We start from the raw sequence: 15852 nt of genomic DNA on the forward strand, positions 1-15852 counted from the left end.
CCAAGAGTTTTCAAAGATCTGTGCTAGAGGCTGGGCTATGATGCTCGCCAGCTCCTTGAGTACCCTGGGGTGAAGATTGTCAGGGCCGGCTGACTTGAAGGTATCCAGCTTCTCAAGATGCTCCTTCAGAAAGTCAGCATTAATGGAGGGCAGGGGATCACCCTCACCCGGACTTCCCGGCCCTGTAGCGGGCATGGGCGTCCCATGGGACTGATGAAGAGAGGGAACAGCCCATGCATGATCTGTTGATTTGACTAGAAAACAATTGTTCTCGTTTTACTTATAATCTTTTGGGTTCCTCTTACTCTGAAACCCTGCTGGGGGAGAGACTTCACATGGGCTCCCTGGCCTCTTGTGCGAAAGAAGGGAGGGAAGAAGAAAGGAGCCAGCTGGGAGGCTCTGGGAGTCGGCCCCAAAGGAATGATAACTGACTAGACCCATCTCGGGTATGCTTAGACAGAGGGACCAGAAGTCCTCATGCAGAGGGAGAGAGAGGGTGGATTAGTATTTCTTACAAGAAGATGTGGATACCTTGGTTTTAGTAGGAGTAAAGGAGACATAGACAGGTGAGCCTTACTTTGGCACAAGCAAATGCACCTCACTAGAGAAAGAGACCTTGCTTCCTGAATCATTACCCATCCAGAGTAGAAAATAGTTAGTGCTTGCCCTCGAGAGGATGCTTTCAGACTGACCTCGGCTACCAAGACCAAGTTGGTATCCTGGGGGAAAGAGAGGGATATAAAACAGCTAAGACCATTAGAAAATTACTCTCGGCCTGAGGAGAACATACCACGACTTATTAGGGACTGTCTCTGTTACAACAATCAGCTAGTGTAATGTCAATGTTCAGATGCTCTTATTTTTTGTTTCTTTTTTAATACTGTCAGACCCCTTCCCCATGTAAGAAAGTTATCTATGCCCCTGAAAAGTAACGCTAATATTGGCAGTTGTGAAGGAATGCAGAAGATGATAAAGTACTGAAATGGACCTCATTGTTCTTAGGTAGTGAAACGCCTTCCAATGTACAGTACATTTTTGATTTGTTAAAACATTCGGCCTGAGCATTTGCTGGAAAAGCAAACGACTGCATAGGATTTTGGCCAGACTCTGTGGATTATAGTTTCATTTACAGCAAGACCTCAATTACTTTTTTCAATAATAGACATACTATATGGATTATGTGAGGGTTTGGCAGATTTTTCTTGGCCTTTGTTTAAACTTCACTGAAAGACAGTGCTGGAGGATGATGTCAGTGTTGCCAGATGAATTGACCAGACGTGGAATTCTGTAAAAATAGTGAAGGTGTTACAGGAGGAGGGAGCAGTTTTGTGCCAACAGGTTTCAAGCAGAAGTTGGAAGGATTTTTTTATGGTGTAAAGCCTGTAAGCACCCACTTATGGGCTCACTGGTATCCACCTGTTTCCATCACTCCTATGTAATGCCAATCAAGAAGGTCTCTGAAGTAGGGACTTAGTGTAGCTCTTTTTATTTGCATGCATAATTTACGTTTTTAAATATATTTGAGTGTGCTGGGGAACTATTTAATCTGAACTCACAACTGAAAACTTTTGACAGCAAATGATCAAGTCTGTTTTCTTCTCCAGGACCATTTCCTTGTTTGTTTAAAAACAAAACAAAACCCCAACAACAACAACAACAAAAAAAGAAAAGCTGATAGTACTTACCTGCCTTTTGTAAGGTCTGCATCTGAATCTTAAAATTATAAAATTCCTGTGAACTTTGGGTGAAAGTTTCTCTGAATTTACCATTTTAAATACCTTTCCTGATGCCTGAATAAATGGTTGTGCTCTTTCTGATCTCTTTCAGATTATCCATTATGATAAACAGTATTCTGTACTCTTTTTGGGCTTACTTTCTTGATGTTGTCGGCAGATTGCATTTACCAGGAGACAGAACTTTCCAGCTTGTCTTTTGTGTTAGGGAGAGGTAACACCGTAACTTACCTTGTAATAGGAGCTCTAAAACTCTGTTTTGGATAGGAAAAATAAAACGTTTGTTCTTCTGTGCTTGCAGTCTGTTTTTTCAAATATACACATGTCATGAGGAGAAGTGCCTATATGCTCTATTAACTGACTGAATACAGGTTGTATTCAGGTTGTACAAAATATATCAGATTAAGAACCCATTGTACACTGCCTATAGTATAGGTTTTTATTATAGGTGGAGGGAGAATTGGCTCCCACCACAGAAATCTGCCAAATAGCAGTTGAGAAGTTGCTTCATTAACCAGACATCATTTTGAAGGGCAAAGGTCTGTAGGTATGTCGTCATCTCAGAGTTAGGGTATGGCCATCCGTTTGATTTTAGGAAGCAGGAGATAGTTGACTTCATTGCTATCTTCAGTTACTGGCAGACATTACATTTATTCATGATTGTGTTAATCGGTGATAAATTGTAACAAGGTGCTCTTGAACATCTGTCATGGCAAGATGCACAACTTTAGGGGTCCAGGATAAAATTCCTCAGTTCTCATTGTGCAATTAAATCGATGTCTGATAGGAGCCTTTTAGTTTTATACCAATCAGTTATTGGATGAGTAGTAAAAAAGTATACTCTAGCCCTCAAAAATGAGGTGGGCCAGAAAGAGGCAAAGATCTGTGTTTCCTAGCTCTCATGTCAGAAATAGTTCATTTTTCTTTAGCTGCTATAACATAATCATAGCCCAGCATTAGTGGAGAAGTATGCTTAGCCTGTCTTGGCATCTGACCAGCCTTTGTGGGAGTCTGCATAACCTTCTGGCTGTCTGCATGCTGCCACCTCCCTCGTCTAGTTGTGTTGACATTTATAGCGATGGAGGAGTTGCCTTGTCGTTCTTCACTGTTTTTTAAGGATTGAGTCAAGCAGCCACTTCAGTTTAACTTATCTATGGCAGTCAGTGAACTCTTAAATCTACATCCATTTTATAAAACAATTATTTCACTCTCCTTGTGGATTGTCCTCCATAAATAAAACACAAAGTCTTATAAGCTTTCTGGGTTTGCTTGTTTGTTTATTTACCTAAAGAATTTAAGACTTCCTTGTTAATTAGAAAAAAGGCATGAAGCACAATGTAGGAGTGTGGCATGTGATACATGAACTAAAGAAACAGGTTCTTCTGTCCCATTCATGCCTTCAGCCTTGTTAGACTTGTTAATCTTCCTCCTTCGCTGTCAGTGAAGGAAGCGCAACAAATAAAGCTGGTTTTCTGATGCTGTTCAGAGCTGTTCTTACTCTGTCTCCCTCTTTCACTACTGCTTCTACAGTTTGCATTGCCTTCCACTGTGTAACAGCTGTAGCAGATTTCACTTTGTTGTTTTTGTCAAAGTTCTGACCATTTCAGATGCCTGTTATGCTAGATAAATAGCAAAAGTGTGTTACAGCTTTCTTACTAGTTTAGTAATGGATTGAACCTTCATAAGGTCTTGCAGAGCTTTGATGTTTTATATTGTGGTTTTGAATGCTTTTTGTTTCAGGTTTGTTTGTTTTTTTGCCCCCTTTTTACTCCTTCATGTTCCTACTTAAGTATAACAAATACTAATTAATAGCTACCTGTAATAGTTGGGAACACATCCCAAAATTCCCATTATTCCAAGTCAGTAATAATCTAGATCACTGGTCATGACTTTACAGCCAGTTTGATATGTTTTGTAACTCAAACAACTTTCTGAGATTATCTTAACTACAAATTTAGGCTAAACTAGAGAATAGAAATGAGCCCCATTTCTGGGCATTTGTGACAGATTTATCATTGGAGATTATTCCTCTGTCCTTTTGAGGAAAGCTGCATATGTGAACAAAGTCTTGAATTAAATGTGCAGTGATGTGGTTGACCATGAAAAGTCTTTCTCTGCAGCTGTTGTTCAGAATAGAAGTATTAACTGAGTTTCCCATTGGGATTAGTTACATCACTAGGTATAGCAATTTTTTTTTCCTCATTTCAGTTCAGCCCTTTCCATATCTTATGAAGAATGCTTCCATTATTTGTGGAGATGACTGGCGTTCTCATTTGGAAATAAATTATTGATCATTTTTAAACTGTACACCCCAATTCCTGTTTCAACTTAAATGTCTCTTGTTGCTTTATTGTTTTTTGTCTTTATATAACCTTCAGAGCAAGGTACTTGATAGATAAATAAGAAACGGTCCCACAGAGGAGGCCTAGCTGGCTGAAGCTCAGTTAGAGTAAGACCAAGGTAATGCCGATAGAATAGGTAAGGTGCTAAAAAGATGTATGTAAAGGATTAGTATTGAAGCTCTATATTGAGGTAATATAATTTAGTAGACTTAGGACTGGTCCTGTCTATTCATTTATCATCTGTGTTAGAGAGGTGGCTTTCTTTCTACAAATACATCATTTCTTTTAGTTGTGAACTTTGCCTTGTTGAGCCTCATTTTTGTCACTAAGTTACACTGATGTTATAAAAGGAGTTAATGTTGGGCTACTTCAGATCATCCAGTAACAAACTGTTGTACTGTATAGCTGGATAGGGTTCACACACAATATTAAATTGAGATTTTCCCCATAGAAAGCATGTTATTACCTCTGTTTTCATTGATCTGCATGGGAGGTGGTTTCATTGTTGACTAGGCCGTATTACTTGAACTGTGTACTTGAGTCATTTTTAAATCTTGCCACTTTTTTTTGTACAACATGTCTAATTTTGGCTTTTTTTTCTGTCCATGCAGCTACAAGATTAATTTAAGCCCATATCATTTTATAGCTTGAGTACTGAAACCTACTTTCTTCTGGCTGTGATTGATATCATGCAACTTTCCTTAAATTAATTCACAGTGTTGATGCCCAAAATAATCTTGGCCACTTCCTTTGACCTCATTTCTTCCCTGACTGTCTCTTCATCTCCTCATCAAATACAGTTTTCTTGTCTTCACTTTTAAGGCCCTTCATAACTTAATCCCCACTCTGCATACCAGAGCTAGTAACATATTGTATAATCAACCCTAAATTCTCTCTCAGCTTTACTAGCCATCAGCTTACTACTTTGAAACCCCCCATGCTTTCTTTGTCTCATGCTACCCACTTACACATGGGAGAGTTCCCTGAAAAATCATTCACTATTGTATCTCTCTTCAGCCTTTCCTTAAGACTGATTTCTGTCACAATCCCCAGAAAAATCTGCCTGCCGATAATGGCTGGGTAGTTCACAAGCTCTGATGATTCTCTTGTACCTTATTACATTTTCTTGTTACTTACTTCTCATCTCAGTTGAAAAATAAAGACAAATAACTCATGTGACCACCAAAGTTAGATCTCTACTTCAGTACATCAGTTTGCTTGTATTCACTTTCCTTACTTATGTTCTGTTGAGATCCTGAACTCTTCACAACAGACAGTGTCCCCCTTCTTTATACAGCAACCAATACAGTGCAACTAATTCCATGTCTAATATGAATCTTTTGGTGCTTTCGTAATATAGTTACTGTCTTTATCTGCTTTGATAGAAAGCCCAGAGTAGCTGGAAAGTTGTTCTAGAGCTGACAGGTGAGAGTGGCTATATTTTGGCTATTTTAAGTCCCAATTCTGATTCTTGCTATGGAGATGAGTGAGGTAGGGTTAAAGCACAGTCCTGGAGAGGTTCAGGGCAAGACTGTGTTCCAGTAGAAAGCTTGGAGAGGGATCAGGATCAGAGCAGTGCTAAAGCCACTTTAGACTCCCTCCCTGTGCATTTGAGTTCTGTACGTGTGTCTTGGGGTTTGACTATATGGGGCTTAGGGCGGAATTGCTCTATTTACCAATAATCATTCCTCATTAACTGTTGGGGGCTTTTCTCCTGTAGTTCTGCTAGGGCTAAAACGCCACCCTACTTCTCTCTTCAGTTACAGATTTAACAGGATCTTACAGATTAGTGCTCAAGACAGGGGCCTGCCTCTGCCCCAGATTTAAACAGAAAAGGGATCCTGGCTAGGCATTCTCTGTGGAGGGTCTTCAACTGCGATATATACACTCTTGCTGTGTTTTGGGATGGCCTCTGTGGAGCCTATCTCTTTTGTGCTTCTGAGAACTGGGAGGTCTGAGAGTAGAGGGTGATGGTTACATAGATGGACAGTTGATCGGGTTGTTATTTAATCTGTACTTGTGCATTTAAATTATTGAATGCCAGATGGAGCATAGGATATGTGCTCTGGAAATCTTAAATAAATACAGACATGTGTTAAGTGCCCTTAGCAGCAGCTTCATTTTCTGAGTTCATCTTTAGCAGAGACCTCTAACATTTTCTGTTGCTATCAGAAGGCAAATATCTTATGACTATTGCCAGAGAACAAAAAAACCCAGACATGTTGTCTGTGTTCATCCTGTCACAGTTAAGTGCTTGATTTATTATTTCTGAGATCTATCTGACCAAACTCAGCCCTGCAGTAATTGTGGGGCAATGGGATGAGTATCACTTGAGAATTGCTCTCTAGGGTTATATTTCCACTCCTTTGACAAGTATATTTTTAACATTAAAGGGACATTCTTCAGCTGTGGGGCTGCCTTGGAGCGTAGTCAGATTTGAAATTAACCTAGCATAAATGTATGCCTGATTCAACTGGATAGCTGGGATATCAGATCTGGATGTGTTTACTGGATGGTTGTTAGTATTGTATTGTGCGTTGCCTTGATAATCAGCAAGTCAGAGTACTGACTGCTTGTTTGTTAACTGAGACTAGCATTGTTCCCACTGCAACATGTTTGCTCTTTAATGTGGGATAATAGACCGGCTAAAGCTCACTTTTGTTCCTGGCCTGTTTGCTCACAATTCCTGGAGGTCAGTTGACTGCTCTGCAGTTGGGCATGGTTGAAAATATGTATGAATTTTGCCTTTGGCTGTGGATTTGAGTCAGCAAATGACCCTGGATATTTGCTTTGCATTTGCTGAGGCAGGAACTTGGAAATGAAGAGGAACTACACAGAACTTGGAAATGACAAAGATGTTAAGTGTTGATTCAGAAGCTCCCATTCTCTCCAGCCTATATAGAAAATGGTCAGCCATACTCTCTAAACTAAACTCCGATTACTTTTTTTTGCTTAGTTTTGGGCAATGGAAACCATTATTGAAGATGTGCTGTCACCAGAATACTGTTTTGTTTGTTTGTTACAAAAACAGAGCCATTAACTAAACCAGTAGCAATTGCTGAGGATAAATGAGTTTAATTCTAGGGTGCTGATGTTTGACTTTTTGTGACTCAGGCACCGCATGCTGGTTATCTACCTCCCAGCTATCTCTTTCTTTTCAGAAGATGAAAAAGTGAGAAAGTGCTGATTTGATTGCAAGGGGATAACACACGACATTAGTGTCGGCCAATGTTGCTCTTGCTAGTGGTGGGCATTTCAAGCATGAGACATGAAACTTATGTGTAAGTCCAGTGTCAGCAAACAGAGCAAAACTATGCATATGAACCTGCACCTTCATTGCATTGGCTTCCATGAATGGAATTTCTTGAGTTCACGAAGAATGGGATGACCAAATTCTTAATGTATTGACTAGGATTATTGATGTCCACAGTGGAAATATTTTAGTGGCTACCACTAAGAGATTAGGGATACCCAGTTTTAAAAGAAACTAGCTCTCAGTCAATATACAGCTCAAAATTCCATGTTTCCTCTTAATTTGCATTTTTCAAATTGAGAATTAAAGTATAGTTTTTACTGTTCAAAGTGGTGCATATTATGTATGAAACAACAGAAGATGCGGTGCTTAGTGCATAGTTTCTGTTGAGCTGGTAAAGGTTTGGGAAAGTCCAGGGATCCTAAGAGTTGGTTCACTTTTTTTTGCTTAATCTGAGTCAAAATGATACTTACAGGGAATATTAAAATGAACTAGGTATGACTGTAAAGCAAAGGTCTTAAAATACGAAGCCAAACTGTTTAAATTTGCTTTTATATAGCTAGTCTGTTTTCAGAGACAACTAAATGTCACGGGCATATTGCTATAGCAGTGGCTGGTATCATCACTTTAATCTCTCTTTTTTTTTTAACTCCAGTGTAAAAAATCTTTAGCGCTTAAACAGTATTTTCTGAGGAAAAAAATAAATCAATGAAATTTGTCCATCTGCAGTGGGCAGATTTATCTCTTAGGGGGTTGGGGGAAAGATTATCATGACTTTCTCTGCACAGTTGGTGAATCTAAATTGATTTGGGCTGAAAGCTTTAACTGAAAATGAAGAGAATGAATCTAACTTTTCAGGAAAGGTCATGTTACCTTTCTAAGGCATGCTTTATTAGTTTTGTAATACATTTACTCTGGAGGACATGATTTTTAAACATATTTTTCTAGTGGCTTTTATTAAGAAGGGTATTGCAAGTTGTTTTTCACCAAGCATTTGTCTTAATAATAGTAACTCTGATGGTGCTCTTTACCTTTAGGCCTTCAAACTCAAATTAAAATACATGTTTCAAATTTGCCACTGAATTTGAACTTTAAATTAAGAAAAACATGGTGGGAGATGAGGCTTTTACTTTTACATTTCTATTCACAGAAAGATCGTGGAAACTGATCAGAGACTGTACCACTCATGAGTTATCATTTACGTGATAAAAATGAACTTCTGCTTAGAGGCTACATGAGCAGGCCAGATGACTTTTTAGGCATGTGGTCCTTTCGTTAGAATTTGCTTTGAGAGATTCCTGCAGAGATTTTAGTTATTCTTACAGATGCAAAGAAATGTCTCATTAACCCTCACCTGTCTCTTGTGAAGAAAATGTTACTCCTCTCTTAACCCATCAAGAAACTGAGGCTGGGAGGCTAGATGCTTTGCTATGATCACACAATTTAATTACCACCTTCAGTCTATCAAAAAACCTCAATTCCAATATTACTGTACCATGCAAGACTGATGAAAGCTCTTGAGAGGCATTGCATCTGTATTCCTAACTCTGACTCATCTGTTGTGACTTCTAGGTTCCTTTTCCATTGATTCAATATGAGACTTAGGCAGGCCTCTAAAGGCATTTAATATGTGCTCTGGGAGTGGGGGCAAAGAAGAGGGGCACTTTAGAGTGGCTCTGAGAGCCACTGTAATGAAAGCTCCTGGATCATCTTATGTATCAGTGTCTCCCTTCTGAAAAATGGCAGTAGGGGGGCTTTAAATTCCCCAGCTGCCATTTTTCAGAACAGGGCTGCTGATATTGCTTTAAATGCCCCCGCTGCCATTTTTCAGAACAGGGCTGCTGATATGCAAGATGCTGGAGTCTGTTGGAGTGCAGTAATTACCACGCTCCAGCAGACTCAATTAATCGAGTCTGCTCTGATGTGCTGTAATTATAGTGCATCAGACCAGCCTCGCTGCACATGTATAGGTGCCCTAAACTTTGGTGACTCAGTCGATCCATTGTTTTAATGCATGTTGTTCTTTTGGCCCATTTATGATTTTTGATAGTGTCCATCAAAAATCATAAATGGGCCAGAACTTTGGGACACTCCCAAAACATGATGTGAGGGTCACCTGAAGTTCATCCAGATTGTACTGAGAACTTCCTAGATCTGGGATTTGAGGACTTTGGTTTTCATACCACATGCTTTGCAAAGTTCCTGCATACATTGTATACCTGATTAGTTGATCAGATAGTATAACAGCGGGAGCCCTGCTGATCAGTCATTCGTTTGCTCCTTTTAGTCCATATAAATATTGAGCTGTAAATATGAATCCACGGTCAAAGCGTCTCAAGGATCATTTCATCTAGATAAATGCCCTGTTTCTAACTTGACATTGAAATGTGATTATGACCATGAAATATTACTAAATATTTTTTAGGAATATAATTAGATTTTCTTTTAATTTTACCAGAGAAAGGAATATTATGGTAATAGGGTCAGAACAATGCCACAGAAACGGAAGATGAATATTTTCACTAACAGTTCCTATGATGCTGTAAGTACAGTGATCCCAATGTTAAACTGCTGGGGATATGGCTTCTGGCATTGTGAGGTATGTCATCCCTCCGTAGGGTGGTAGATATTCTGGCAGCATTCACCCATTTGCTGTTGTGCCCATGTATTATGCATCTTGTTTTTACTCAAACCAGCTTCTGATGATTCTAGTTAGGAAAATGATTGTCATCTGGCTAGAAATACGTTCCTTTTAAGAACAAGCACCTGGTGCCCTTTGACAATTAAAAAAGATATTTTGTTTTGTGCCTTCTTTCTTTCTGCTAAAGAAGCCTTTGTTCAGACAGGTTTCTTTTTAAAACTGTAGAATAGAAGAGAAGTCCATTTTTGTTTTCACTCTGTATTCAGCCTCCAGTTTTCTCTGGAGAAGAGAAGACTGAGGGGATTTCATAGCAGCCTTCAACTACCTGAAAGGGGGTTTGAAAGAAGACGGAGCTAGACCCGTGCTTCCCAAACTTTTCCCAAACATGGCCCCTAGCTCCCAACCTGCAGCCCCCCACCACCCAGGTGCCCCTCACTCTTTACCCACAGCCCCCTGGTCCTGCCTGCCAATGCCTGTCAATCCCAACCCATAGCCCCCTGGCTCTGCCGGTGCCACTCGCTCCCAACCTGCAGCTTCCTGCTTGCCCCAAGTGCCCTGGAGTCAGGGCCTGCAGACCCCTGCCCTTCCTCCCCCCCAGCATCACCCAAGACCTGGCTGCTGCCTGTAGGAAGTGGTAGCTGCGGCCAGAGCGGAGTGTGGAGGCTGGTTCCCATATCACCCCCCATCCCCTCCCTTTTGGGCCAGAGCAGAGCCCATGGGTAGGGGGAGGATGCAGGCTGCCTGCTGCGGGCTTGGGGCTCCTTGCCCTGCTGCCCTCACCCTTGGGGCTCCACGGCCCAGCAGGCAGGATCAGGTGTGGGAGGGAGCATCACACCACTTAGCTGAGGCACCCCCTGCCCACCTGGCAGCAGTGGGGGCACAACTCCATGCCACTGCCATGATGGGGCAGCACTCTCTCCTGCACTGGGTCCTGCCCACTGCACTTTGCTGGTAGCTCCTGTCTGGAGCTGGTCCAGCCGCGTTGCATCTCTGTGCCCTGCTGTGGGTGTAGGAGTCTCCTGACCCCAACTGCTGATGTTGTGACCCCATTTGGGGTCATGACCCACAGTTTGGGAACCCCTGAGGTAGACTGTTCTCAATGGTGGCAGGTGACAGAACAAGGAGTGATGGTCTCAAGTTGCATCAAGGGAAGTTTAGGTTACATATTAGAAAATGTTTATCACTAGGAGGGTAGTAAACCCAGAGAAGTGGTAGATTCTCTATCCTCGGCAGTTTTAAGACCTGGCTAGACAAAGATTTGGCGGGGATGATCTAGTTGGCGCTGGTCCTGCTTTGAGCAGGGGGTTGGACTAGATGTGACCTCCTGAGGTCCCTTCCAATCCTCATTTTCTCTGATTCTTTGTTGTTTCTGTGAAAGTCTTATCAAGTTGGTGTGTTTTACTTAACATGCTTCTCTCTAAAGTGATAGCATCATTTTGCCAGTATGTTCAGTTGTTGTTATTATGTAACCCATCCTGATCACACTAGAAAGTCACGGAGCTTTTTTTCTTTTACTGAGCAAAGCAAAAAATGAAAAACAAAAAAACCCCCCAAAACATCGAAGCTACAAATGCTAACAAAGGAGACCAGTTGCAAAACCCTGGAAATTGAATATAGAAAAATCAAGCTCTCTTAAGCATGCAGCTCTGCCTTTTTTTTCTAGTGCCAGGTTGACATGCTAATTTATATTGGCTGCCTAACGTCTGGTTCATTCTTGCAGCTTTTCAATGACTGACAAATCCTTGTGGCCCTTTTTATCTGCTTTTAGCATTGTTCTGATTAACATTGCTATTTTTATTTACATTAGGTGAAAGAAGAGATGCTGTTTGAAGCACTGGTTACCAGAAAGACAGTGACAGTGGGAGAGAAGCTCATTTTACCATACAAACTAGCAGAGGTACGTAGTGTTTATTTTAAACTGGAGGAATGTTAATGTGGTTTTCAGTGCTCTAGTGTGAGAGCTTGAAATGTACACTCAGCTTTGGTCAGTACTGACTCTTCGAGACCTTTAAAAATAAATAAATATAGGGAAAGTTGGTAGAGGAGAATGTCTCGAGGCAATTGACTCTGCTCCTTCACCCTGTCATAGCTTTTGCAGTGTTTACATTCTTGGAAAGCAGATATTGCAAATGGTTATGTAGGGATGCATAACTGTTTTAATGGCTTCTTGGATGCATGATAAATGCTGTGTGTGTAGTAAGAGCACTTTCAGGTGGTGGTCTGTATTTGCCCCTCTTCACATTGTAGCTCTTGTTCATCTCAAAGAAGACCTCTCCGGAGACCCAGCTGAAAAAATGTTGATATTCTTAGCAACTGCACCGGTCAATGAATGATTTGCTTTTGCAGGGGGGAGTTGCGGGGGGCACTGTGCATGCTCCTGCGTAAAGGAGTCCCATTTTGTGTAGACAGTTTGCATCCTGGCTCCTTAGCACTTAGGACTAAGCATTAGTAAATGAGTCTGTTGCATCTCTTTTTGACCAAAAGGCTTTCTGCCTGGGGTGATAGGATAAATTAAGGAAAAGCGTGACGTTTGTGCACATGCACTGAAGTTAAAGGAGGATCCAAGAGAGATTAAGCGACAGTGAATTAAGACCCCTTTTTCTCAATGAGCACATCCACACAAGAGTTTAGTGTTCTTTAATTCTGTGGATAACTTCACAGCTTTAGTTAGTTTACCTTAACTACCCTCCATGTAGATAAGCCCTTAAATTTGCTCAGAAGATTACTTTGTGTGTTGTGGATGCTATCCGTTACCCACGAGGAAGGCACTGCAGCAAGTCAAACCTGGGACTTCTGCATGAAAATCTAGGCCAGGTTACTGTGTTGGCATAAATTATTCTTTTTAAACATGTGCTTTCCAGAACATGAAATAAACAATGTAGCAGAGAACAAAAATAGGTAGGCTTTTCTCATTTTCTTTTTTCTTTTTTTTAGTGAATCCTGGATTTTCTTATTCAGCAGTGTCTCTTGGGGCTCTACCTGCACTCAGTCTCCTTCTGTCTTCCACCCAAAACCATAAAGAGTAGGACCAGCTAGTTGTTCCTTAGTTCCTTCTCATTGTCTGTGGCCATGAGTCAAAATTTGCAGTGTGAAATCTATCCAAAGCAGCTGATTATTCAGGTTAGCTTTAGATATTGTTCAAGTGGTTTTCTCCCTCTCTCTCCCCTGTGAAAAAGAAATCCTTTGTAACTCCTCTAGTACCAGAGCCAGTTGTTATATCTGAACATAAAATTTTGGACTTTTATTAATACTGCTCTTTGTGTAAGGTAACAACACATCTTGAGATTGTGGATACCAGATGCTAATTGTGTCTTAGTTAGGGGCATGCAGCAGATATGCTATTTGTAAATATTTCTCAAAGAGAATCCAAAGAGCTAGGGAGTCTCGTCTGAAGATGTCCCTTTTTTAGAAAATACTGGATCTCTATTTAAACTTTGGGTGCCTGAGACTGAAGAACCCATCCTCAAAACTGGTTCCTCTGCTCACAGATTTAATGTATTCCTATCTGATAAAATATCAGGGGTAGGGAGGAAGAAGTAGCACCAAGCCTCTAAAGGGAAGAGATCTATTTCCTTTACCAGCTTTTTCCTGAAGAATCAGTGAATCCCCTAGAATTGCTTCAAGAAAGGGTAATTTAAAATCCCGAAGAATCAGTCTGGCACTTATTCAGGTACTGGTCACCTCAAAACCAGCTTCCTCGCTAACTCAGAAATTGTTGATATCAGTATATCCACACAGATTCCTGGTGCCAGTGCTGTTCAGTAACCTGTCTGGGTGATTTGGTGATGAGGTAGAGGTTTTTGGTATCAGAAACATCAATATAGTATTGCTAGTGAAAAAACTTTCTCCAACTACCCTTATTCCAACACTGAGCCACACCCATGGTACCAGTCACAGCACAGTATGAATGTGCTTCCAGCACCCCAGTTCCCAGATATTGTTTCTGAGAGTATGAATGGAGGAGGAATATGTACTTTGTTACCTTTTAGCTACTAGTAGTAAGCTTAAGTCAGGATTTCCTTGGCTGATCTCAGCATATTCAGTGCCACATTTGTGGGCATTGCTGTTCATAACTGGAATCACTTGGGGTTTAGAAGATGACCTTCCTTTACAGTTTCAGCTGCATGCGAGGGAATGCTTTACATAGAGGGTTTTGTACTAAGTGATGAACGTTATCAAGAACCAGGTACTGTTCAGTCTTTTGACAGACAAAACTATATAGCCCTTCTGTGAACAGGATTTTTTTGCAAGCTTAGAGACAGAATTCTGGGAAAGTTGCAGTTCCTTTACTGAGTACCCTTTTTCATAGATTTCATAGACATTAGGGGCTGGAAGGGACCTCATGAGCTCGTCGGGTCCAGCCCCCCTGCCATAGGGGGGAAGTCAGCTGGGATCAAGTGACCCCAGCAAGAAATATATCCACCTGTTTTTTTGAAAGAGTCCAGAGTAGGTGCTTGCACCAACTCTGGGGGGGAGTTTGTTCCAGACCCTGGACACACGCACCATAAAAAACTTTTTTCTTATGTCTAGTTTAAATCAGTCTTCCTGGAGTTTATGGCTGTTAGACCTTGTTATCCCTTGGGGAGCTCTGGTGAACAGCTGTTCTCCCAGGTCCTGATGTACCTCTTTCATGTAATTGTAGGCTGCCACCATAGTTTCATAGCTGGTAGGGTCAGAAGGGACCTGAGCAGATCATTAAGTCCGACCCCCTGCCATGGGCAGGAAAGAATGCTGGGGTCAAACAAACCCAGCTAGGTGTCTGTCTAGCCTCTTTTTGAAGACCCCCAGGGTAGGAACGAGCACCACTTCTCTTGGAAGTTGGTTCTAGATCCTAGCTGCCCTGACTATGAAGTGGTGCCTTCTGATGTCTAGCCTGAATCTACTCTCCATCAACTTATGGCCGTTATTCCTTGTTACTCCCGGTAGTGCTTGGGGGAACAGGGACTCTCCGATTGCCCGCTGGTCCCTCTTGGCCAGTTTGTAGATGGCCACCAACCTCTCAACCTTCTCTTGTGGAGGCTGAACAGGTTCAGGTCCCATAGCCTTCCCTCGTAGGGCCTGCCCTGCTGCCCCCTGATCATGCAAGTGGCTTTCCTCTGGACCCTCTCGATGCTGGCCACATCCCTCCTGAAGTGCAGTGCCCAGAACTGGATGCAGTACTCCAACTGTGGCCTGACCAGTGTCGCTTAGAGGAGGAGGATCACCTCCTTGGACCTGCTCATGACGCATCTGTGGATGCATGACAAGGTGCGGTTAGCCTTCCTGACTGCGGCCCCACATCGGCGGCCCATGTTCATCTTAGAATCAGTAATGACCAAGATCCTTTTCTGCCTCTGTGCTGACGAGAAGGGAGTTCCCCAGCCTGTAGGTATGCTGCTGGTTCTTCCTCCCCAGGTGCAATACCTTGCACTGTCTGTACTGAAACCCATCCTGTTCTAATCCGCCCACACCTGTAACCGGTCCAGATCTAGTTGTAGCCTGTCCCTCTCCTCCAGCATGCCCACTTCTCCCCACATCTTAGTGTCATCTGCAAATTGGAGCAAGGTGCTTTTCACCCCCTCGTCCAAGTTGCTGATGAAGATGTTGAACAGTGCAGGCCTGAGCATTGAGCCCTGGGGAACCCCACTGCCCACATCCCTCCAGGTCAAAAAAGATGCATCCACCACCACTCTGGGTGCAGCTTTCCAGCCAATTTGCAACCCACCTGACTGTATAGGCATTGACGCCACAGTTGCCTAATTTTTTTATGAGACTGGGGTAAGAGACAGTGTTGAAGGCCTTCCTGAAGTCCAGAAAGACTGTGTCCACTGCGACACCTGTGTCCAAGGATTTTGTGACCTGGTCGTAGAAGGTGACCAGGTTGGTCTGACAGGACCTGCCTAT

The 15852-nt window shown here is 42.0% G+C and overlaps 1 protein-coding gene across 7 annotated transcripts in view; it reads left to right on the forward strand.

Moving 5' to 3' along the window:
* Positions 1–15852, forward strand: part of MYO9A (myosin IXA) — a 320527-nt gene that overhangs the window by 134704 nt on the left and 169971 nt on the right. For all 7 annotated transcript variants that reach the window (XM_025214001.1, XM_014524020.2, XM_014524018.2 and 4 more), the window contains one exon: positions 11777–11866. In XM_025214001.1, the coding sequence (XP_025069786.1) occupies positions 11777–11866 (90 nt within the window). The remainder of the gene's footprint in view (positions 1–11776; positions 11867–15852) is intronic.

Source organism: Alligator sinensis, unplaced genomic scaffold (assembly GCF_000455745.1).
Source record: "Alligator sinensis unplaced genomic scaffold, ASM45574v1 scaffold971_1, whole genome shotgun sequence".
NCBI lineage: Eukaryota > Metazoa > Chordata > Crocodylia > Alligatoridae > Alligator > Alligator sinensis.